Source organism: Dromaius novaehollandiae, chromosome 2, assembly GCF_036370855.1.
Source record: "Dromaius novaehollandiae isolate bDroNov1 chromosome 2, bDroNov1.hap1, whole genome shotgun sequence".
Classification (NCBI taxonomy): Eukaryota; Metazoa; Chordata; class Aves; order Casuariiformes; family Dromaiidae; genus Dromaius; species Dromaius novaehollandiae.
The window spans coordinates 160179924-160205954 of record NC_088099.1 but is presented as its reverse complement, the minus strand read 5'-3'; the positions used below and the strand labels follow the sequence as shown (position 1 = coordinate 160205954).

Sequence of the window (26031 nt, the reverse complement as noted above, 5' to 3'; positions counted from 1 at the left end):
GTAGCTATTTACTCCATGTTATCTTATATTATTATCACTTTTTCCCTTCCTTCTGTCCATTTAGGAAAGAAAACAAAACAAACTCAGATTTAAATTGGAGTCTCATAAAGCTATTTCAGAAGCCTTTTCCCTCTGCTCTCCCCACCCCTATTCTTTCAGTCTGAAATTATGCTTTCTTCCAGTCATTAACATTTTGCGACTGCTTACCATGACCTTCTACATCAGCATCCTGAGATGCTCCCTGCAGTGCTGCTGAGCAAATAGACAGCGTACGTCTATTGGCCTCCCATCTCACACTGCTTTTTTAAGTTTTCATTTGCTGCCTGTCACCTTCAGTTCAGCACAGTGGCTGCTGCAAGTCAGAGGTAACTCTGAAGTAAAATAACTTCTCTTATGTAAAATCAGGTGCAGTCACATCTAGCCATCATGCTTTTAGGCAGCACTGGCCTCTGCCTAATACTTATTTCTTTTCCCTGTGCTTACTTCTTTTCCTAGACTTTGCTTGTAAGTTCTTCTTTCCCTAGACTTACAGTTATTCCATAGATAGAACAGCCAGAGCTCATAGACAAGCTTCCTACCAGTGTTTTGCTTTTAAACTTGCGCAATCAGAATTGTGTTAATGGTCTATACCTCTAACCACAGAAAAGTAAGTAACCGCATAAACAATAAATTGTATTTCTTCCTCCTGCATAAGTAATAGGGCTATGGTGCACTGTGATCGTACATCTTCTTTAATGGCTTGAACGGATGTGAAATGTCATGCTAGACTTGCATTAGCTTCATAAACAGCAAGCTTTTTTTTCATTATGAAACAATTGCAGACAACACACCTACACTAGCAAACAATGCGCTGATTTGCTTCTTTCAAGGTTATAAAATGTAAAACAAAATTATTTCTGGAATCAGGATACCCAGAACTATCCTGGGAAGTAGCGCAGTTCTTGGTCTATAGCAGCTTAAGCCATTAGTATAACTTACTACTCCTCTCCTACCTCATTACTCTTAAGTCCTTCCTGCTGACAGCATAATGTAGATTCGACAGCAAGCAATAACAATTACATGTGTTATCACCTTGAGGTAATATGTAAATTTCCACATGAATTTTGTGAGAACTCATTGATTTCCCAAAGAACTTGTACAAGAGTCCCACCTATAGATTGCTTTCCCAAATGCGTTAGTCACTGCTAGCCTGTATTTCATTCATTAGCACTTGATATCTCACTTGGAGACTAATTCACTCTCAAATTTGCCAGAGGTTGTTTTCACAAATAGGATGAAGGCAGAGAAAGCAAACGAGACATCATTGAAGAGCACTTCTAATGGTCATGTAAAAATACACAGAGAGTTTACATACATATAGTAGCTCATAAAGAAAATCTGATACCACTTTAGATGATTTCCAGTAAATAAAATGTATCATTATGATGTTCTAATTTAGCAGTCGTGATTTGGAAATACCAGTACCATGTGCTTTCATAGAGGATAAAGCAAGGTAATAGGGCAGGGAATTTTGCATTCTGGAAGAGCTTTTATTAAGGAAAGCTTCCAGTCTAAAGATTTGTATAAAGGTATTCTAAGCCTTCCTATTTCTAGTGGGATCCCTAATCTGACTGGGTTTAGAGGTGAAGTGTCTGCATCTCTTCTGGGAGGTGAGCACACTGAAAATATCAAAAGGAGTTCCTCTATTTCAGAAGTTCTGAAGGGTTAAGCTAATTGAAATTACGTGACTAGGAAAGAAATCTTCCCTTTCTACATATTGTATCCTTGCAGAGGTGGGCCTCACCTCTTTCCTTCAACCCAGAAACTTCCAGTAGCTTGCCAAGGTGGAAAATCTTGGCAAACTCTGGGCCCATTCAGTATCTTCTTTTCTGTCACTGGGGAACCCGGTCTGCACATCTACTCTATGCTTTCCTCAAGAGTTCCTCCATCTCTACTCCTTCCTTGGTCTTCCTAATATGTCTGGCTCTGCAGAAAAAACCTCATCTCCTCTTCCACTCAGTAGGTTTTACCAGAGTCAAAGCACACCAGTGGGAATAAGGTTGACAGCCTTCATCCCTGTCACCCAGCCACTGTCTCTAGGTGAAAATGTAACGTGTGAATTAACGTGGTCCATCCCTCCTCATGGCACTCTGAGTGAAGGGTTATTCTTACGTAGGAAATAAGGGAGAGAGCCACCCCAGAATGTTCTGAAGATGTTTGATATATGACCTCCACCCCTTTAAGATTTTCTGCTACAGTAGTGTCTTGAATACCATGTCTTCTTCTGGCCCACTTTAATAGCACTTCCCAAGTCTGCTGGATGTCCAGTACTCCCCTTCCAAGGAGCCCTGGGAGAAGAGAGGAGAGGCGAGGAACAACCAGCGTGACTTGGCAGGAGCAGCATTATGCCCTCTTGACTCAAGCTAGCTTTAGGCTAGCTGGCTGTGCATGCATAAACCACAACAGCACGGAGCCTGACGGAAACGGCTCAGCTCTCTTGGGAGGCAGGGTGAGCCTCCACTGTGCTCTCTGCTGCTGTGGATACCCTGCCACGGGCTGTGAGCAAGTCACACCACCTCAGGTAGGTCTGTGGGACGTTGCAGCTACTGCTCTGATAGCAGAGTAGGTCACGCCATGATCCTTTCCACTGCTCCACTTAGCTCCACCGAGCTACATGCCTCCCCGAACTTGGGGAAGAGCCTCGAGGCTTAATCTATTCCTTAATGACTTGGAGGTACTTTAAAAATGGAAATTGATAGAGAAATGCTACATTTATCATCAGTATTGGTGCTGCCTTAGTGAGGCTAACAACAATTTCTCATCACAACATTGTTACTGATTAAACCACAGCATTTATCCTTTTGACATAACACTCAAAACAGCAGGCAATTCCATGTTTGTGTTTCACTCAATTAGTTTACTATAATTCCCCTAAGCAATAGTTGGGATTTGATGTTAGATTTTAAGAAACATACCTTTCTTTTTCCCTTTAGTTCTTTTTGTGCCAAAGCCCAGAGTCATATAACATAGGCAGACAAAGCCGCCTTTGATAATTCCTCTTGCCTAAGGTATGAAACATTTCAAAAAGAAAAAGGCCTTGTATGTAACATCACTGGATTTTTCTAAAGAAAAAAAATGCTGATATTTAGGAGGAGAAGCAGTTCATGTTTACATAAAGCAGTTGACCCTAACTGAATGTGGCAGTTCTTGTATATATAATTATTATGTCAGTGCTGTTGATAACTCCAGGCCAATCTAGCTAAAGTGAACTCACCTAACCTCACTTCAAAACTCTGCTTCCCTCCTGGTGTGGAAGGTAAGAGTCTGCCCCTGGTAAGTGAGTTGATGAACAAGTAAAACTTTCTGTAGTTTAATTCACTTTTTCTTTTTAAGCAGACTGATACAGTGCTGTTCTCCTGTATATGGCATCAGGTTCAATTCCTCTGTGCTTTCAGCAGCAAAATGAAATGCAGTTGCCTGTGAGCACCATCAAAAATCATGTCAAAGTCATACTGCTGCTGACAGTGAGCAGACACAGGGTGTCATCATGGCAGAGGAAGGTCTAAGCAGAGGAAGGCCAGCAAAGAAACACCTCCTTTATCCACAGCAAATGGGAGCAGGGAAAAGAAAATCCCCTTTTTCATTTCAGGAGCTAGAGTCTGCTTATAGCCAGGATGAAACCCCTACTGAGGGTGTACAAAGTGAGTATAGTTTAAGTCTGCATAGGATCTTCCTTAGAGAGCAGTTTAACTGTAAGATGTCAGGGCTAAAATCTCTCAGTACGTGTTCCTGATACAATTCTTGCTCAGTTTCCATTTTTCTTAATTGTAATTCCCTCTGGACCTTTACAACTCCACCTTCCCATATTTACAAATTCCTTGAGGAAGATGCTGATATCTGATAGCTGTTTGACTCTGATTTGCTTTGTTGTTCTGTATATGTAACTCTTTGCTCCCCAAAAAACTAAAAAAGATCAAATACAATGCAGAAGAGACTGCAGAGAAAAAATGACTGGGGCAGGCACCTGTGGGGTTTTTTATCAGGTAAAGAAAATTCAGTGACACCACTATTGGATAAGAAGTTTCCAAAAATAAGTCTATGGATGAACCTTCATCTTCTGTAAATAATTGGAGTTGAACTGAATCAGCAGTGATTTATATCAGCTGAGGATCTGGGTAATGTTTCCCCTTTAACTGATCCACCTTTATCGGACATATCCAAGTTCCTCCATTCCTGAAGTAACTCTTGTAGAAAGGGTTGTGTTGCAGCAGCTGAGGGAATGTCACCACCTAGATGTTTTTTAGAAAAGTAAAAGTAAAAAAGAAAACAGAATGGCCACAATCCAGCAAGAAAGGAGACACCTCTGCAATGTCATGCATGCAGGTAGTCACTGCTGACTTCAGTGTTTGTCTTCAGGTGAGGAAACATGGTTTCTATGGTTAAGCTATAAAATATTTAATGCTCTACTCAGCAGGATGAGCCCCTAGTATCTACCAGTTCTATTTAATGCCAATACTTTGGAAAAAGAGACAGGCAAGTAAAACAACTTTGTATTACAAATCAAAATTATATGATTTTGGTTACTTGGATAAAGTATTCTATCAGCTTATTTATGAATTTTGTTGTGTTTCATTTTTAAAAACAACCTCATATTTATTAATCTGTTACTGCTAATTTCCCCAAAGCCTCCTAAATGCATTAATCTTTATGAAAACACTGCATGGGTTAAGAGCTGATTTCCTTTTTCTTTTTTCCTTTATTGCAGTATTCTCAAATGCGGGACGAGGTATTCAAATCAAACTTGGTGTGCGCATTTATTGTTCTTGTATTTATCACCGCTATCCAAAGCTTACTTCCTTCTTCCAGGTAAATACAGAAGGGTATTTGTATAAGTCTGAAGGCACTCTTGGGGAACCAGTGGGATAACATTTCTAGGGTTGCTGTGAAATGAGCCAAGAAAATCTACTTGTCCCCAAAAGTGTTTGGAAATACTTGTGCACCTTTTCTCTTCCTTGTTATCTGCTTTTGTATCACATTATCTTCAGTTCCACACTTACGTGTGAGAGAGAGCAGCATCTACTGACGTTATACTGTTATATTTTTAAGCAGAATCCCCACTGAGATATGTGGGAACTTTGGCTTGCAAAAGTATGGCACAGTATGGCTTGCTGCTTCCCGTGTTGAAGTAAAGCATGATCCAGGCTTATTACAGTGTTTCTTTGCGAAGAGACTGGTAATCGCGTTGTGAATCAGTGATTGTTTTGTTTTTGTTTGTTACATGCTACATAAGTAAATTGTATTGTTGTGCTTAGTTACTAATGAGAGGTATCACCTACCCAGGGGAAGCAACCTTGTGCCATTAAGCACAAGGAAGCAGGTGATCCCAATTCTGCTGTGTGACAAATGACAACTTCCTACCGAGGTGAAGACACTGCTGTGACCTCAGTGTCCACCTCGTGTAATGCAGTAAAACCCATCAATCGGCATTTCTGTCTCCTGTCTAATGCTGAGAACAGGAAGAGCGTGTATGAGGAACATGGCCAATTTTCTAGCTTCATGGTGTACCTAGCAGAACATCAACTACTGCTAAAAAAAGCCCATGGTCCTATTTGACCTTTGGTGGGCAAGTGCCACAGTGGAAATGCATAGACACAAAATTCTCAGGTGGCTTTTACTACTGATGAACTTTAGCTTATTTCTGTCTGTAGAATAATATTGAAAATACAGTGCTTGTGTAAGAAATACGAAGATTATGTTATAGTAATGCAGCAATAGTTCTTGGACCATCCCTGGAGGACCAGGTTCACCACACTTATGTCTCAGAATACCAAAATGCCAAATGGGTGCAGGCAGGAGACTGCACACTGGAACAGTGGTGTCCGGTGTATTTTACAGTTGTTCTTAGCTGTGAATGCACTCAGACCAATGCTTGCATTCTGCTGTTCCTTATGTGCTATCTTTCCCTAATATTAGGAAATCGGTTTGCTTTTCTAAAGTCCTTCTCTATATACACATTCAAAATACTGAACTTTTGGTAGCTGTTATTGTTATTTTTTTTCCTCTGTATATACAATAAGATTTATGGATCTTATTAATGGAAGTTTTTTTCCAAGACGATTTTTGTTGCTATAATGACCACTGCTATACCAGCAACAAAACATGACATTTTTCCTGTCTATACAGATTCATTTCTGTTAATTCTCATGAGAGGATCTAGGGCCATTGGAATGAGGAGAAAAGGAGTCACATAGACACCTTGGCTGCAGCCATCTCACTTTCTGGTTTCCCACATTACACAGCAGTCTTGTGTCTCTTTTCCCCTCCTCTTCACAAGTTCTTTGTGGACCTTATTGTCACTGAATATTAAAGAGGCTGTAAATCTAAACAGGTTCAAAGAAAAATTAGATAGATTCTTACAGAATAAGATTAGCAGAGTTTTTTGTTTTTTGTTTTTTTTTTTAACAAAATGATGCAGCCTTGGCCTCAGGAATGCCCTTTAAGGTTGATTGCTGGAAGCTGGAAAGATATTTAGGGAAAGAGCATTTACCATTGTTCCTTTTGAGAGAAAAAAATTAGAGCCAGATAGGTACTTTATGGCAACTCTTATCAGCTCCAGGAGCTGACGATCAGTGTCAGGGATAAGGAAGGCAAATTTTAGCCTTCATTTTTCAAGTTTTGACACTCTGCTTCAAAAACTATTCTCAGTCTTTATAAAGCTTGACTGCTAAATGAGCAGGGTCAGCAGCTAAGCAACCCTAAAATAACAAGATATGGGTGTTTGAGTAAGAAGAAGGTTTAAACATTTTAAATGAGGAAATAACCTGAGACTTCACCTCCCTAAGTTCCAGCTGAGCAAATAAGCCAAGGTATGAGCACATGAACAAGGTATCACAAAGTTAGGCAGGATTTGGATTCAGAGAATCTTATACACTTTAAGGTAACTGCATGCTCATATGTTTATACCTCTAGCAGATACCAGTGAGGTAAACTACTTTGCAATGCCACAAGGGAAGGGAGCATGGACATCACTTGCATGGAATATCTAACAAAGTGTAAAATTCACACACTTCATGGTAAACATACTCATTTCCTAAGGACACCTTACAAAGTCTTTCAATGACTGCTTCAGTACTTTGTTGGACGGGATGGAATTATGCATTTGCTTAAGTATATATTTGAATATTTTGCTGAGCTGAGTCTTCTGGGGATTTCTGGAAGCATAGTGGAAGAAAATATTATTTCAATGAGCATGAAAAATGTTTTATTAAGGATCTTTGGGGATCTTCCCAGACAGGTTGCCTTAGTCTATGTGTTAAAGAAGGCAGTCATCTTTCCAGTATGTATGAGAGTTTTCTGAATTTTATCTCAGTATATATCTGTCTCCTGCAGGATAAATATTCGATCCATTTATATTCTTTCTTGACAGGGAAAGCTCATCACTGAATTTAAGAATCTTTTCAGTAGTTTTCATTCTTTGAAATATTGAGCTGGAGAAATTACTTTGTGACATAAATTAATGTAATATTTCTAGTGTAATTATCCTTTATGAAGCCATTAACTTACACTGCCAACCTTGTAGTGATTCATCTTATCCATCTGAGATGTCTGGAAGTTTGATTAATCTCTTGCTATAAACCTTCTATATGCTTACATGGGCCAATAGATCATACTAAAGTGGCTTTCTGTGCTCATCTTATATATGGCAATTTTTCACAGGGTTGTTCTTGTGAAGAGAGAAAAATACATTTCAAAATTATTGTTCATTTAAACGTTTGCACCTTTTTTTCCATAAGTTTTTCTTCTGGCTCCATGACTTTTGATTTCTAACTATACATTGGGAAGAGGGAAGTCAAAAGCTGCATTTTAAATCACGCTTGAGCTTGAGAGTAAGGGAACCCCTGGAAAGAAAAACATGTGGTCTTGAATCTCTTCTTGAATGAAGAGAGGCTCAAACCCAGAGACAAGTTCTTGGATAGAAGAGAGTATTGTATTTGGTTGTTCCTACTCCTCTAACCTTGGCTGTGTCTTCTGCTGTACTTGATGCCATTGGCATGCTACAAGCATAATAGCACTGATAATTGAACTGATCCTCAAGGACGCCTTAGGTGTGTGGAGTCCTATTTTATTATTTATCTCAAGCAGTTTTAGATGAGAGACAAATGCATTAACGTTCAGTTCAGCTACAATGGAAGAGTTTTATTACCTACATATTTATCATAAGTAGATATATGGTTTCTAAGGTTTCTAAGGCACCTAATCAGGTTAGGCTGAATTTTGGATTGATATCCTCATCTTAGGTCTCTAGATGTTTTCCATACAATACCTTAATACAGCAGTATTGGATCTTGTGCCTGGAGATTGGCAGTCCAAAATAAGAACCCATGTTTAGTATCCTCAGGTCTGACCTCTTGAGGCTTGACCCAAATCCTTTCAAAAGCCTTATTTTGGCACCAGCTGGGTCAGGGTAGATCTGCAGAACTGTTAGGCTACACCTACATATATAGACTGTCTATATATATCTGAGATATAGATAGAAACTATCAGTTCCAAAGAGGATCTCAGTCATTCGGCATTGGAAAGGAGGAAGGCTATTGCAGAATACTGTCGTAGTGTACAATATTGAAGAAACTCATCTCCCATAACTGTAGCTGTTAATGTTCCTAGCCTGGGTTCAAAGCAGAGCCAGCAGAGAACTGGTCAATGCAATCAGTGGATCTCAAGGTGCCATTCATCTAAATAAATATAGGTCACAGCTCTGCAGTGAGATGACTTGTGTCATAACTTGTACCCTAGCTCTCCTGACTAGCTCTCTTTCTCCATGATGATATTGTATAGCTTGTCCCTGGCTTTACTGACTCTTTTTCTATTGCCAGTCTATTGACTGTCTTTTGACTTTATTGCTCTCTATTAACTATGTTTATTTTTTAGCATCTTTTTCACTTGATATTCTACTTTCAGTAGAGATTGTACTACTTCTCATCAGTAAGTAAAAAACAGGACTATTTTATGTCCTCTCTGCTCCATGAAGAGAGGGCTTCTGTCTCCAAGACTATCCATTTCACACCTAACTCCTTTTCCCCAAATTCTGGTCATCAATGTATCCTGAGTGTATCTATGAACATACTTTGTTCTTCTAAAAAACATCACTGGTTGTCTGTGTATTTTCAGAGAAGCTGCTCTCAAGGCATGATTGCACAGTGTCTCTATTTGGTAACATCATCAGAATACTGTCAAAGTTAATACTACCACATAGAAGCTGTCAAGGGAAGTTAATATGTAATTCATCTTAATTCAGTACATTCGATCACAGAACTTCCATTTTAATATCTTCTGTATTTTATTTCAAAAATTTTTGTGACATAATTTGCAACTAGAAAAAGCCATCATTTTATGCATGTAATTCTTATATATAGCAGCTCAGACATATTCCACAAGAAAAACTCTGCCAACTACAGCTTCCTGATTTATTTATTATCTCTTTAGCCCATTTTCTTCTCTGGAATACTACTCTCCAAGTCTCATTAATTATGAGATTCTGAGAGTATTTAGGAGCTGTACTTATAAGTGATACCTGCATTACTGTAAATTATTCTGTGAGGCTTCTGGTCCATTTTCAGAATCTTTTAAATTGATTATACTTCTATGTTACCTAGATTCATTTTAGCAGGTGATAGGTGAAAAAGTTTACAGTAAATGCTGTTAATTTATCCTCATACTTAAGAAAAATCATTCTTCCACAACTTTGTCTGACTGATCAGAAAGGAATTAATGTTTATACAGATATCGTGTTTAAAACACCATCAGATTTAATGTATCTATCATCATAGCTGAATTAGGGCATTAAAAATCAGAGTACTCTTGTAAAAGAAAATGAGGTTTAAAACCAAGCACATTTAGATATTATACAGGAGTAATGTTCTGCACATGAATATCCTTTACTTTTGGCATCCCTGTCTCATGTGTTATTTGTGCCTTTTTCCAACCTCAGCAGCTTATCTGTGACCAACATTTCCCTCACATACCCACTCAAACTTATGTCTATTTTTCCTGCAAAGCATATTTTCTCTTGAATTTAAACTTTCGATTTATTCTGTTTTTAGTCCCTAAAAACACTATTGCTGCAAGGAAGAGGTATCTGCAGTTCTCACATAAGCTGCTTACTGCGTCTTTGGTGCTGCGTCTTTTGTGCAAATATTTTGGACTCTAGCTGTAAACATAGCCAAAGCTAAGAAATGTTGGATCTTAGGCAGACATATTCTGAACCTTTTCCTGCTATCTCCATTAATCCTCTCCTATCATTATCACAGTTTTGCTCCCTTTTTTCATCGAACTCTGTACCTACTGGTTTCTGGTGACTCTTTCTAGAGTGAAAGCTTTGTTGTTATTCATAGGCTCAAAAGACAGATTTGAATTCAGATCTGCCTGAGTTTAGAATTTGCTCCTCTTAGGTGAAATTTGAACAGCCTGAAACAGAAGAGAAATTTCAGTTAGGTTGTGATCTAGTACATTCAGGTTCAGGCAGTGGATCTGGCTGACCTAAACCTACTGAAAAATGGGGAAATAAAAGCTATGGTGAGGTCTTCCCTTCTATTTCTACCCTACACCACTAAATTTGTCTTTCAGTAGGGCCCAAGCATACAAATAGCACTGGACTCTACCCAAAGAGAAGAGGGATAGGAGAACTGTAGCAAAATCTGCAACTTTATATCTTCAGTAAGACAAAACATATATTTACAGAAGGCTCAATGAGCAGAGTACGCCTTACCTGCATTCAGTCACTTGGAAGTGCAGAAGTCTCCCTGGATTGCCTTGATTCTCCTCTTCCAAAGATTTTACTTATTCTGTGAGACATCATAATTAAATCTCTGTACTGTGCTAGCATGTGCAGAACTAGGTTGCTAGAAATTTTAATTACTTAACTCCATGCCTCAATGTTAATCATCCTCTGTACTGCAAAAAGGCAAGAGGAAGCAGAGTGAAGAGGGGGCTGCTCTGTAGAGGCAGCAGTGGAGTTACTTTTCATTTGCACGGGTTTAGTCAAAATAAAAAGCTGTGGGAAAAGAAATACAGAAAGACAATGACTGGCACAAATGGGGACAAATACTTCATCAGTGAGGTGCTGAGTGCTTTGTTCTCAGAAGAGTAAAACAATTTGCCACATTTCTCAAGCATGTCATTTGCTTGAGTGATATCAAGTCCCAGATTTAAGCCAGATGGAAAGAGACAAACTTAAAAAAACATAATGAAAGTCGAACTGGAAGAAATTATGTTTTTAATGGTTTATTCAAGGGAATTGAATCCTCTTTTCAGTGGATATACTTAATAGCACTTGATTAGGGATCACATTATCAAGAAGAAAATTGAGAGGGTATGCCAAATGACATGGTTTACTTAAACATGTTTAGATCATAGAGCACATTTGCATTCGCTCTATATTTTGAAGGGCTTCTGTGAAAACAGTAGATCAATTCTTTTACTTTTTTTTAAAGAAACTGATGAAATTCTTAGCTGCTGTGGACTCAATATTAACTAAAATTGGGAAATATTACCTTTCTGTATTTTTTATATCCTGGTTTATGCCAGAAATCAGACTGGACTATTGTCCTGACCACTTCTTCCTTTAAAATCCATGACCCTCAGTACAGCAGGAGTTTAAGACACTTGTATTGCACCATAAATAAAATAGCACTCTCCTAAACTGCCCCTAGACAAACAGGCTCATACAAAGTGGCATCAGATCCTACAGGTGAACAGATTAGCTCTGAAAGCAACATAAAGGAGAACTGAGTCCTGAGAAAGGGACATTCCTACTGCTCAGAGGCACTGGCAGTGATTTTACTGGCATATATCTTCAGCAGCAGTTTCTCAGCAAGAAACCATGTGAAGCAATGGCCAGATCTGCAGAACAATTGTTTGCTTTCTCTGTGTTTCTTCCTGGAGTAATTGTCTTGGATTTATGACAACTGATTTTTTCCAAGTCTTAACTGCTTTTCCATTTATTTTTACTAGCGGTGGTATTACTTTAACATTTAATGCTGGATTCTCTTTTTTCTTCCCAGGGTGATACCAATGGTCATTCAGTTTTCGATACTGATTATGCTGCACTCCGCTCTTGTGCTAATCACCACAGCAGAGGATTACAAATGTTTACCCTTAATGCTCCGGAAAACTTGCTGCTGGATTAACGAGACCTACTTGGCCAGGAATGTCATTATATTTGCATCCATTCTGATTAATTTTCTGGGAGCCATCATAAATATTGTAAGCTTCATAGGGAACCACGGAATATTATACAGGGAAAGATGATTTATGAATTATTAAGCTTGCTACAGGACTTGCTAACTAATGTGTTTATAAACCAGATATGATTTAAATATAAAAGGCAGAGCACTACAGCTTCAGGAAATTCAATCTGTTGCTTAAACTATGTATCACTGAAATATCTAATTATTTCTCATAAGGATCATCTATTTTTAAAACCCTTCTGCTACTTTCTGTTCAATATATCCACACTTTGCAGAGCAGTTGTAATTTTCTGATATACTACTATAATTTCTCCAGGACTGTTAATCCAAGTGATGCTCACAGATATTAAATTCCTCATCTTGCAGTTCTATCAATCAGGTTATTAAAAAATGAGAAGGGCCAATAAACCCAGAAAAAACCTTCAAGGAAAGGAAGGAGCAGGTGAAGTTGATCCTGTAACCACAATGTGGGGGAAGTTGGAAAAACCTAAATTCTAATCATACCTTGCCACTTGCTCATTTAGTGGTTTTGAAAAGCCTCTTCAGCCTGGATTCACTTGAAGGACCAAACTCTGGGCATAATCATGCTAAGCTTTCTTTATAGTCCGTGCAGAATGACAGGCATCCTCAAAGATTTATTTTGCATGATAGCGATATACTGTAAAGAGATTTGTTTCTTCCCACTTCCCAAACATGGAGTTTAGTCTGATTGGTCTCCTAATTTACACGTCTCTGCTACGTGTCCAAAGTTAAGCATGATAAATCTAGAGCAAAGATTATCAGTGCGTCTATAAGGAAAGCCACGTACTAAGGATTGCTTAGTAACTGTGTTTAGATAAAAATACTGGTAGTTGAATACTGTGGGGCTGGCTACGTACAATGTCACATCATAAGCGACTGGGGTCCTTACGAGACAGGTATAACACCAATGCAAACGTGATAGACCGCTAATTAACTGAATACCTTCAGAAACATGAGAAAGCTTTGCGTGAATTAGGCCGATTATCATGTCAGAAAGCCTGGCAGTTGTTAAAGTCTGCACCAGGGAGAAGCTAAATACCTCACTGATGAATTCAAGATAACATTTACATCACTCCCTCCTCTCCTATAGCACCTGTGGAGTAAGGATCTAGCAGTTTTTTCAGCTGAACTTTGTTCTTTGTAAATATTTAGTTCCTTCTAGGTGAGGCCAATAAAGCATTTATTCATAATAATAACAGTAGCAACTATAACAACACAAAAGCACCAGTCCTGTAGTAATAATTATTTTGATTATTATATTATGGTAGCAAATATGCTGAAGTCTGACACTTCAAGGGTTGGCATCCTCTTTTGCTAACAGATATTAGATTGTATTTTGTTGTATTGCTACCATTCTTCTGTGATTGAATGCAGGTCGCCAGTATGCTAGGATTGAGCATCTGTCTTGGTTTTCTCGTGATCCCATGTGGTCACTGATAGGAGAGTCAGTTGGAGAAGGAAGAATTTAATCACTGATTCCTACACTTACAGAGGAACTACAAGTATGGTAAAATGACAGGAAGTTCAATAGTGCTGAAAACTTGCTAAAGATAAGGACAGTGATACTCTAACATATAGATTGCTGAAGAATGTTATATGATTTAGAGGCTTTTAAAACGTATTTGACAAATACCTGTCAGGAAAGAGTTAAGTGTAATGCATCTTGTTCTTGGAACAAGATGACTTCTAGAGGTCCATCCGTACCCAATTCATTATGGGTATGATGGTAATGAGATTTTATCCGTAGGTTGTTGTGGGTTGTTTTCTTTCTTTCTTTCTTTCTTTTTTTTTTTTTTTTTTTTGAAGTCTGTGTCCACTGTAATTTTATGGGATCATTAATCCAAAAGCAGACAAAAGAAATACAGGGTTTTTTACTATCATATCAGTGGGTTTCTATAAGGCAATAAATTGTTACATTTATTGTCATAGATTTAGAATTACAATGACTTGAGTCAGCAAGTCCTGTCTTCTACAGGAAATCACAGTACTCTCATAATCCCATTATTTCATATGTCAAAATCCTGTCATAATAATAGTTGGAATTTTAACTGCTTCCTGTATCCCACAAAAAAACAGTGACTTTCATGAAGCAGCTGTGTGCATCCACTGAGTTCAGATTGAAAGGGGGTAGAGGCTCAGATTCTTTCCAACAGAGACCATAACATCTTGGTTTCACCAGAAGGGCAAATGAGTCATGTGGTTCTCCACATCAAGTACCTCCTTATCACTATAAAAATAGAAGAAAATTTCTGATCCTTAAGGTCTTTTAAGCAGACACCCAGGATGGCTCTCATGGCACCCTGCACTTCGGAGGGCGCAGAGGCATTCACGGCTGAATACTTCATAAACTTGCAGAAAATACAATTTACTATCAGTTGTCATGGAGGACTGCACAAATAACCCAGAAAATGTTGCTGCATTGCAGAGATGTCTGAGTTGCTGAAAGAACAAACAAGAGAGTTCCAAGTTCAAAATTCATCAGAATTTAATTATAAGAAATTGGCCCTCATTAAACAAACTCTCTAACTCTGTTGGAAAGAGAGACAGGGGAACTAGCTTGCACATACCAGGCTGATTAAATGACCTTATATAAACATCCAGATTGGATTAATATATGTGACAGGATACTTCATCTGTTTTAACTGTCAAAACATTAAATCATTAACAATTTTTTCCTGTGTTTTAGTATCATGATGCATTGCAACTCAAAACTGTCATTTTGTTTATTTTTAAGACAGTTTGAAATACCACTAAAGTGGATGCAGGTCGAATCAGAGAAACGCAGTATTATATTCTCAGAGCCGCTGCATCATGAGCCATTTTCATTCCCTTCTGTTCTAGACAACTCACCTGCAACTCTGGGATCACAGTCTGCTTTCTCACAAGCAAACTCTGCATGACACCATGTAGGTTTTTGTCCTACACCTAGAAGGTTAATACTGTCCATAGACACATGGGGGAGAAAAACACTTTCAAGTAAGTGTACACATACAGTCTGATTTTATGCTCCCAATTTAGTCAGTTCTCTCTATAATTTATAAAGAAGTATAAACATCTTCAGAGGGTGATTCTTAGGAGTCAAGCTTCAGTCCTCTGAAACTCCTGGAGTTACCATCTTACTTTCATTTAGCCCTTGGTGTTTCTCCTGAGGCATCAAGGCTGGTGCCAGTTAGGGAGCTGGCACTGGTTTTTATGACACAGAGAGCAGCAGGTCAGGACATTCCATCCCTGAGTCCCACCAGCAACATAAGCACCTCGCCACCAATGTGCGATATAGCTCTGATTTTGTTTTCTTTCTTTATTCACAGTTATGGTGTGATTTTGACAAACAGGTACCACTGAAGAACCAGACTTTCAATTCATCTGCATCTTTTACAGACATCTGTTCCTATCCTGAGGTATTTATGAGGGTACCTTTGAATCTGAGGCATAGGTCTGCAGAGGTTACATGGTATCTGCTGCCTGAAATCAGTGACTGATGTACTAATGGTGAAGTCAGATGTCTCAAATTCTTCTGTGAATCTGAATCTTAACATCGATCCACATACTGGTAGAAAAAGCAGAGGAGGGCTAAAAAAGGGAATTAATCCTATGAGCTCAAAGCTTCAACCTTTGAACTTCACACTGAACTGCTCTATATATTGAATTTTGTACTGTCCTTGTTGTTCGCCATGTATGCATGGAAATACATAGATAGCATTCAGCAAACAGCTGACATGTGAGTAGACATGAGAGGCTGAGACCTAAGTCTTGCATTTTAGAAAAAGTCAAGGAAAATTTTGTTTCTTTGATAGAATTCATTAGGGCAAATGGAAGCCCTCTGTGGTCACTGATATTCTTGTTCATCAATGAAATCAGTGACATAAAAATACATTGCTAAATGCTTGGCCAAACTAAGCCCTCCAGCTTTCTTTTTATTAACAGCAGAATCTCATTTGCTCTGATCTCTAGCTTTTGCCATTTGCCTTATATATTTAAAAATAATTGCAAACACATCCAGCAACAATTCAGTGTACCTACTGTAATAATACCCACTACTTCATTCATATGAAGCTATTGCAGGAGACTAATACTTCTTACATAGCAAAAGAACAGTAGTGATTCTGCTGTGGTGATTTTGAACTTTCATTTGAAGCAAAGAGAATCCTCTCTATGGTGAGCAAGCAGGTCAGCAAAATCAATAGGTAGATCATTTGTAGATACAACAAGTATGTTGCTTTGAAGTCATATGACAATGTCATGATGTTGCTACCAGTATGCAGCAAAATTAGAGATGCACACATTCCTACAGAGAACTGTGCTAAAGAAAAAGTGTGCTCAAAATAATGAACTCTGCAGTTTTCTCCTAAAACTATGTCATAGGAGCTAATTTAAGCTACATTTGGCCTCTGGGTGCTGGCATTGCTATTTCAAATCTGAATAGCTCATGGCCATGATTGTCCCTCTATATCCAGTACCAACTGCATGGCTTGCATTTGACAAATGACTAATCATTGAGAAAAACGAGACAATGAAGAGATTAGAAAATGAGATATGAATGAAACTTCCAGGCATCACATCTTAAGAGAAGAGTGAAACTGAGCTGGACCTGTAACATTAAAAATAAAAAAACCCAAAAAACAAAAAATGCGCCTTTATCCTCTGTTCAGATAGCATGGGAAAGGGAAAAAGCAGGAATGTGATTCCTTATCCTGATATATGTGGCTTTTGTGGAATTTCAGAGTCCAAAGTAATAGAACTGATTTTCACTCAGTTGACTTTTTGGTAGGATACTGCTACCTGCAGTGTCCCTTTTCCTCTTTTCACTACACAGGATGCTTTTTCCCTTTCTTTGAGTACTATGAAAATATAATAGTGGCCCAAAAGAGGATTTCTATTCTATCAAGTTCTTCCCCTGTAGGATAGAGAAGCCCTGAATTTCCAAAGTAACCTGGACCCTAACAAGACCTAGCTGAGCAATAAAATCCAGAGCAAAAATTTTGATATTTTTGATCATTTGATCATTTTTGTAGATATTTGTGGGGTGAGTATGTAGTCACTGATCGCTGAAAGTGACCACTGGTGTTTTCTCTTCAGTATTTCGTCTTCACTGGTGTGCTGGCAATGGTGACTTGTGCAGTCTTTCTTCGTCTCAACTCTGTCCTGAAGCTGGCAGTACTTCTCATCATGATTGCAATCTATTCTCTGCTGACTGAGACTATTTATGCTTCCCTTTTTCTGCAATATGACAACTTTAACCACAATGGAGAGTAAGTGTTAGCAGCCTCCTTTAGGGGGAAAAAAAAAATGTCTTGTCAAGGGTGTACACATGCTGGATAGCACCATAGTCAAGAATTGGTTGTTGGTTGCAAGAGGCAATGACTAATCCTACAAAATTTATGATGTGATTCTTTCTCAGGCCTTCTAATTAAAATGCTCATCTCATGAGGCCAGTTAAATATTGAGCAGGGATTATCTCTTATGTCTCCCATAGTCCATCCATGTTGCTAAAAAGCAGGTGTTTGGCTATTTCCTGCGATAGGGTCAAGAGTTCTGTGCTGGAGCCAAGATATCTTCTCCACAAGAGCTGTGTCTAAGGTATTACTGCATAAACAAAGTGTACTTAGAAATGTTACTGATCATTTCCAGTTGTGGAAGATTTTTGAAAGGAAGTGAAAACCAGCACATGAAGCTCTGTGGGAATAAGCTAGACCATATGATGGGTCAACCACACAATCGAAAGAGACTCAGGAGAACCAAATATAATAGTGTTCAGAAATGAAGAGAGAAAGGGAGGGAGCTAAAAGCAGGTGCAATAGGGAAGAAGGAAAGCAAGCTGTCACTGTGGTCAGGTCCAGGTCAGGGAAAGAAAGAAGAGGGGAAAAGAAAGCTAAACACAGCTGCTAAACTGTTCAGAGCACGGATACCACCGGCCAAGGTAAGTCTGGAACAGAAAGAAGTAGGACCCCACATTCTGGGCTCTGAGCTAAGCCTTGGTGACGACAGCGTTCAATAGCCCAGGCACAGCACTACTTTGGGGAGCAAAGTAGTCATCTTCAAGTAGCACTACACCAAGTACAGGTGCATGGTCAGACTTAGATCTGTAAATTTTGGAGGAAAAAAAAAAAACTTTTAGTGTAGGGTAGATGTGGCCTGTGAGATCCAGAAGTAAGATTAACTGAGTGTGTGAGCAGGAAGCAGATTCGGGGGAAGGAGAAGAGGCATAAGTGATGATTCTACTATGAAGAGGGTACAATGAGATTCACAAGTGAGTAGCAAAGAGACAAAATGATCGAGCAATATTTGCATCTCATCTGAAATGCTGAAGATCTTTGCAGAATTAAAGACTTAAACTTCTCTGGATTTGCAGGTACAGTCTTGTCAGACATTCTTATTCGCGTTTGTCTGTCCTAACATTTTATGACAGCAAAAGTAACTCTTGATTATACATGAAGCACTACCTATATTTAGGCCATTGCATTTGATTTTGGTGATGGGCAAAAACATGCTTTCCAGGTGGTATACACCAGTTGCTTCTAGTACTGGAAACTCCAGAGATACTGTTTGAAACTCTGACCTCAAATTAAGAAAATGGGAGTGAACTGTTGATTTTCTAAGATAGAATTTCACCTGTGTAGATTTCAAACTATAACATATAGTTGTTAAAGATGGGATGATCCCATTTTGTAGGAGGGCATTTGAAGGACAGGCCTAGGAGAGGAGCCGAAGGGCATGTGGGAGGACAAAAGGTCCACCAACACTTGCATAGTCAGAAGAGCACCAGGTGCTGCAATAACTCTGAAGCTGAGCACCAGTGATTTAGCTCATTCAGGAAAATACTTCCTTTCCAATCTTCGCTACTTGACAAATTTTGTACTGCTGGTGATCGCACCTCTAAGCACATGCCAGCGGGACCGTTCTGTGACAAAGATGCACGGAAAGATAGAAAAGCATGGGTCTGCAGTGCAAATAGTTTTCACAACAGCCACATCTTTAAACATAGTACAGCTGTGCACACTTATCTTTTCCTGCTAGCTTCCTACAGCAGCAAGGTACTGACTTAAATGCTAAATGATCTGGGATGCAATCCTATTTTTAACACTACTTATACTCCAACAGTTTAATGGTATGACATCTGGGCAAAGCCCAGAAAGTATGATACATGGCAAGAAGGGAATAACACAATGACCAAGTACAGTAACTGAAGGTAGTAATCATTATCGTTCTCTCTAAATTTTTTCACTAATCAAACATGGCAAAGAAAGATTCTCCCTTGTGTAAAAATCTTAGAGAATTCAAAATACTTCCTATTCTACATGGCAAGGAAACTCTACAGTGAATTTTATCAGGGAAGAGTCATGAAGTTACATTTTCAAGCACACAGGGGTTTTGTAGTGAACAACAAAAAGCAATCTTTCATGATTACAACAAACACTGACAAAATCAATAACTGTATTTTACTTTGGATTTTTTTTTTCCAGCACAGACTTCCTGGGTACAAAGGAAGCATCTTTACTACTGATGGCAATGTTCCTTTTAGCCGTATTTTATCATGGTCAACAGGTAACGCAAACATTTACTTTAACCATTCCCTATGCCACTTGCAATTGCAGGATGTGACAGTAATTACTTTCAAAATACCAACTGCCTTTTTATCCACTTGAGCATATGACCTTTAACAATTTAATAACCCATGTGCAGAATCTGATTAAAGAAAGCCCACATCTAACACCGCCTAGCAGTTCTCAAAGAACGGCTGCAATATTATATTCAGCAGTAGGCAAGTTATATTGCAGTCGTTAACAGAAGTAGAAGGAGCAAATGGGACCTCACCTGTCCTAAGTACTTGTATAATTCTAGTGGCATCTGACTGCTCCAGTGCCCTTGGGAAGGCAGAAAACCAAAGCAGTGAAAGGGAATCACAAGTCAGAAAATAATAAAACTCCCATGAATCAACTTAATATGTTTGTAGGGGAAAAAACACCAGATTTGAGGAAATGAAATGGTTCTAGTGATCTGAACACCAACACTACCTTCTCTGGGGAATGGACCGTTTGCAGGAAACATTTCACTCGGGTCTGGATTCACCTGGATCATGAAAAGGGTTTAGGTGTCTAAAAGCTTTAGGACTCACATCCTTGGGGAGGAATACATAACCCTGTTTTCTCAGGGATCCAGATAGAGTGCACAGGTAGAGCGAAACATGCTAAAATAAAATTTAAAACACCCAGTGCACTGAGAAGAAGTCATCTACAGCCAGGGTGTTTTCTCCTCACTGTTTGCAGCTGGCAACCCCTCAGCAGCTGCACATTGAACTTTAGACAGTTTCTGTTCACACAGAAGCGAGCAGGACTACTTACATTAAAGGAAGCAGCAGCAGCCACCATTGCCTTTACACACCGTCCTGCATGTTTAACTTGCTTAATGATGCTCCCTTCATTAGGATTAATATCAGCATTTTTGTATCCTAATTTGTGGAAATTCTAAGAAATTCTTAACACAAACAAAGGTGCAAATCTAAGATCTTGGGGATCCTTTAAAGTGAAAGCAAGTAATTAGAGAGAAGACACATAAGGCACTTAGATAGCTGCAGGATTAGGCAGAATCCAAGCAAAGCTCTTCAGGATCACAGTTCTAGATGTAAATATCCATATTTCACATAAGTCTGATCTGGGGTGCTTGATATTCTTGTCCTGCACTGAGGCCCCTTGGCACAGCCCAGCCTACTGCTCTCCTGTTAAGCCTCCCAGTCCTATCAAACGGGATGGCTGCATCCAAACGGTCCTCCAGAAACGGTCCCCAACATGTGCTGACTCCTGCACGTTCTCCCAGACAGCTCCCAGGTACAGACCAGATGCGTCCATGTTTCCTGGCACATTTCCTGGCACTATTTAATTTCCTGTTGTAGAGTTAACCTAACAGTCTCCGTACAAGTACAAAATAAGAAATATAGCAAAATTTGGTCCACAGCACATTAAAAAAACCCAAAACCTATACAATAGCTCAAACTGATGAGGAACACAGTAACTGTGATAAAGTTGTTCTCCAGTACAGCTTTGCTTCTCACAAACTGCAAATGTATTCTAAATAAAGTAGTTTAAGACATGCCTTATTTTAGATGGATTTATAAAGATTAACTTTGTGAGAAAAAGCTTATGGGCCTTTCTGAACATCTAGCTCTCTTCTGTTGTTTACCCAGTGTGATTTAAAGTCAATCCCCACTTTCACACACAGATTTTTAAGTTAGATTTTTAATCAAGAAAAAATAAGTTGTGAAACTGTCTAGTCAGAGTCTTCTTAAAAACTCACCTGCACTTCAGCCAACAAATCTGGAGGGTATGTGATGCTAAAGCCAATTAAAAGTAGTTCTACTAGTAGCATCAGGCTAAATAGGATAATTCCCTATCAGAAATTCAATTTAATCTAGAAACACATATTTTTAACATGAGTAATGCATATTCTAATAAGTATTTCTGCAAACTAAACTTGAAGAAAAAAATATAAAAGAAGTATTTGTAGATAACTTCAATACTAGAATTATTCCATACTGAAACATGTTTTTTGTTGCTTTCTCTTTTTAATGTATTAAGGGGAATATTTTCTATGAAAATAAGCTATCCCTTGAAATGTTATCAAAATGTAATACCACATACAGCCTCCTTCTTCTAGAAATGCATCTCTAGTGAAAACATAGGAAATATAAATTGAAACAGCAGCTTTCAAAATAAACAGCCTATTAACCCTGAGTGCAACCTTCTACCACAGCTGAAAAAGGGAGGGTTTTGATAACTGCCAAGTGGAAACAAAGCTGCCCACAGCTGACTCAGCCCCTCCTGTCACTCCACCCCAATTAGAGCTAAAAAGAGAACTTATAAAACTGAGGGCAAAGCCCCCACCTCTGGTTTCTCTTAGGTTGCAGGTGAGTGGCCTGGTCTAGGTCAGCTTTGGCCTTTGTTGTTGACAGAGAGGTTCACTTCTCTGCTTCTGGGATGCTTTGCTATATGGAAAAACATGAACTTTGCCAGTGCAGGCACAGTGAGCAGTGCACCTAATAACCTCTGGATGTCAGGGCTGCGTCTCAGCTCTGCAGAGCCTTGCTGGAAGGGAGGAAGGACTGACCTCTCTATGCAGAAATTCATCTGCAGCAGGCATGACCCCTTGCACTGCTTAGCCTTCTTCATCCTGAGCAAAAGGAGGGGATGAACGAAATGCAAAGATGCAATTCCTCTAATGGAAAGAGGAAAAGAAAGGAACAGACATACTTAATTCTGATGGTATACTACAGATCTCTTTTGTTACCCTTTCTATATTCATATGTTAGTGTAGTGAAAAAAGCATATTTGCAAGTGCTTGTCCTACCCAGAACCAGATTATTTTCCATAGTGGGAAGTGCCCCTTTGGGATGTCAGTCCTCCCCTTTCTCATTCTCCAAAGAGAAATATTCTGCCTCCCAAACTCTGATTGTTACTTTATGCTTTCCTTATGTGTGACAATTAACTGCAGAGAGATGGGGTTATAGCACTGTTCAAGGACATGGGGACTGTTAGGCATTCTGTGTAATATTTCTATTTTCTTTACTTACTAGTGAAATCAGGGATGTTTCTGAGAGCTACCTGGCAGGGCAAGAAAAGTTAGACATTTCAAGGTTTATATTATGCTTGGTAATTCTGCATTGGCCCCACTGCATAGTCATTCTATTTCTTTACAGGATCAAAAAATAAACCCAAAATTCAACCCTATATTTTTGCTGGTTTTAGCAAATACCAGGCCATAACAGAACATCTTTTTAAAAATGTCTATTTTCAAACTTTCAGTGTGGCTCATCCTTTTACCCTAAACTGATAGTGTCATCTCAGTTCTCTGCTGAAGAGGCAAGAATATTTTTTTTCCTTTTACAGAGTGGTTATAAATAACCAGAATTAAATTATTTAAAATATAAAAGTTATCTGCTACTCTTCAGAGCTATGTTTAGAGATGTTAATTTCTGCTAGCACAGCATTCCCCCACACACCAAAAAAAAAAAAAAAAAAAAAAAAAAAAAAAAAAACCTCATCAGCTGTTAGAAATTTTATTTCACTTTTATTGCAAAGCTCTCTTTGTAGTGGCATTAAATGTCTGCAGCATCAAAGAGCTCAGAATTCACCAGCCACTCCTGCTCCAAGCCGATCTGTAAAATAGTTAGGTCCCCTTGCGATAGTATAGTCAATGTTGCCTTCTCATTCAGTTTGTAGATAAAAAAGGTCAGTTGTGCTCTGATGTGTGTCCTGTCTTCCAGCACAAAATCAAAGGGACCGACAAGCTGAAAAATGTCAGGAAAATGATGTAAGAAATACTTTTTCAGATGTGCAGCTAATGTGCAAGGGAAAGGGAAAGCCTAGGGAATTGATAGCCACAACGTAGAAGATCTGAATTTTAAAATTAGAAAATAAATTGTTTATAAAGATGGCAACAGCATCCAGAAAGAAAGTAAATCATGGCTCAAATGTATACAAGCTCTGAGAGATTATTTCAAGTCAGGCTCGTTTTTAGCATTAGGGAAAAAAGCTTGCTGGAGCCCAATCAACCTGTAAGCCTCCTTTCAAAGTGCTTTGCATTTCCTTCTGAAATGTTTGCCTTTGGTCACTGCCAATGACAAAAATGTGGACAAGATGAGTCACTAAACAATGCCCGCATCTCCTGTTAGTCATTCCCACCCACAGCAGGGTTGCCCTTTACTGTGATTTACATCCCAGCCACTTCCTTAATCCCAGCACTTTTTGACAAGCCATTTGGTATCTCTCCTGGTTATAAAATGCATCTATTTGCTGGTGTAATATGTTTCTATGCTGAGTATTTGATTATTTTGGATTAGAGTATTAAGCCTTGAAAGTATATTCTACCCCCTTGTTTTTTAGCTGCAGCCACCAGGGTATCAGCATTGTGCAGGTACTAAATTGTGACTGTGCAGGCGCTGGATCCGCAATGCAACAGGGACAGTCCTCAGGGGATACCCAATACTATGTCTTTGACTCTCTTTTGAAAGACTTGAAAAGCCAATAAGTGCATGTCCCAACAGTAGAAACACCTCATTTTGGCATCACAGACATGAAAGTCCTCCTTGACAGTATGTTGGGCTGTTACATTTAGTTTTGCTGAGAGAAAGACACTCATCCTTGAGAAGTAAATTACCTCTCTCTGCAAAGTGTTTGGAATCACTCTTGTATTACTTTCTCATGAAAAACATTTCATTTAGAAGCAGATATGAAAAGGGAAACATTTTTTTTCGTTTTGGGACTTAAGGGCTTATGTTGGTAAATGAACTTCCTCTTCTGTTACCTTAACTCCTGTATGACTCCCTAACATCATTACTTAACTAATACAGAAGTGTTTAAGAGAAAAATAACTTTGTGTAATTTTCTATGCACTGAGCGTAGTAGTAATATGACAAATATTACTGGTCCCAAGTTTCCTCTCAGACACTCACCATACACACAGCAAAAAAAATTTTTTTTTTTTTCTGGCCACAAAATCAGATTCTTTAGGAGTCAAAGCTCTTCAACAGCACTGAAGACATTTATATAGCAGGAGTAGCCTTCCAGGATGACAGTACAAGATCTACTTTTATCTCATCAGGTTTTATTTTTGCCTTTTTTTTCTTCCTGGAACTACAGCTTGAATACACAGCAAGGCTGGATTTTCTGTGGCGTGTTCAAGCAAAAGAAGAAATCAATGAAATGAAGGAATTAAGAGAGCACAATGAAAATATGTTACGGAATATTTTACCCAGTCACGTTGCCCGTCACTTCCTGGAGAAGGATCGAGATAACGAAGTATGTATCAGCTTTATTTCTGATAATTTTGTCTAATAAGCAAAAGTAAAGGAGATCTGAAAATGTTTACTGCTTAATTCTTGATAGGACTCAGTATACATAGTTCCTATGTTTGGTATCTGGTCCATATTTAAGGAATTCATTATTATTTTGTATTCAGCACTTCTCAGACTGTACTGGGAGTACTGCGTCCAGTTTTGGGCTCCCCAGTACAAGAAACATTGACACACCAGATCAAGACCAGCATAAGGTCACCAAAATGATTAGGAGACTGGGGCACATGACATATGGGGAGAGGCTGAGAGTGCTGGGTTTGTTCAACCTTGAAAGGAAAAGGCTGAAGGAAAATCTTATTGCTGTCTTCAACTACCTAATGGGTGGTTTTAGAGAAGACAGAGCCAAATGCTTCTCAGACGTACACGGTGGAAGGACAAGAGGCATTGCACACAAGTTGCAGGAAGAAAAATCCCAATTACATACCAGGAAAAACTTCTTCACCATGAAAGCGGCCAAACACTGGATCAGGGACTCAGAGGTTGTGGAATCTCCAGCCTTGGAGATATTCAGCCCTCAGCTGCACAAGGCCATGAGCAACGGGATGTAACTGGCTCTGCTTTGAGTGGCAGTATTAGATGACCTGCAGAGATCCCTTCCAACCTATTAATCTATGAAAATCAAGGATTCCTAAAAAGATACATGAATGTAACAGAATGCCCGTGCAATCTTAAGACAGCCCAGTGTTGCAGAAGTGTTATTACAGTCCTGCATGTTGTTATGCAAGAAATCTGTGTAACAGACAGGAAAACGCCTGGGTTCCCTGCATCTTCAAACCCAAGAGAACATTTTTGCCATTTCATATGGCTCTGCTCCTGAACCGCCTCTTCACATAGTTTAAAAAATACCCATTTCAGAAACATAGTTTGTAGCTATGTTGCTAAAGAATGCATGTAGTAGGCATAGACAAACTTAACGAGTGCAAGCGAAGCATGCTGAAAGCC

At 38.9% G+C, this 26031-nt stretch overlaps 1 protein-coding gene across 3 annotated transcripts in view; it reads left to right on the top strand.

The window, feature by feature from the left end:
- ADCY8 (adenylate cyclase 8) overlaps positions 1–26031 on the top strand; it is a 127936-nt gene that overhangs the window by 87444 nt on the left and 14461 nt on the right. For all 3 annotated transcript variants that reach the window (XM_026113702.2, XM_026113701.2, XM_064507876.1), the window contains 6 exons: positions 4745–4845; positions 12039–12240; positions 15554–15643; positions 17322–17494; positions 19706–19787; positions 24875–25033. In XM_026113702.2, the coding sequence (XP_025969487.2) occupies positions 4745–4845; positions 12039–12240; positions 15554–15643; positions 17322–17494; positions 19706–19787; positions 24875–25033 (807 nt within the window). The remainder of the gene's footprint in view (positions 1–4744; positions 4846–12038; positions 12241–15553; positions 15644–17321; positions 17495–19705; positions 19788–24874; positions 25034–26031) is intronic.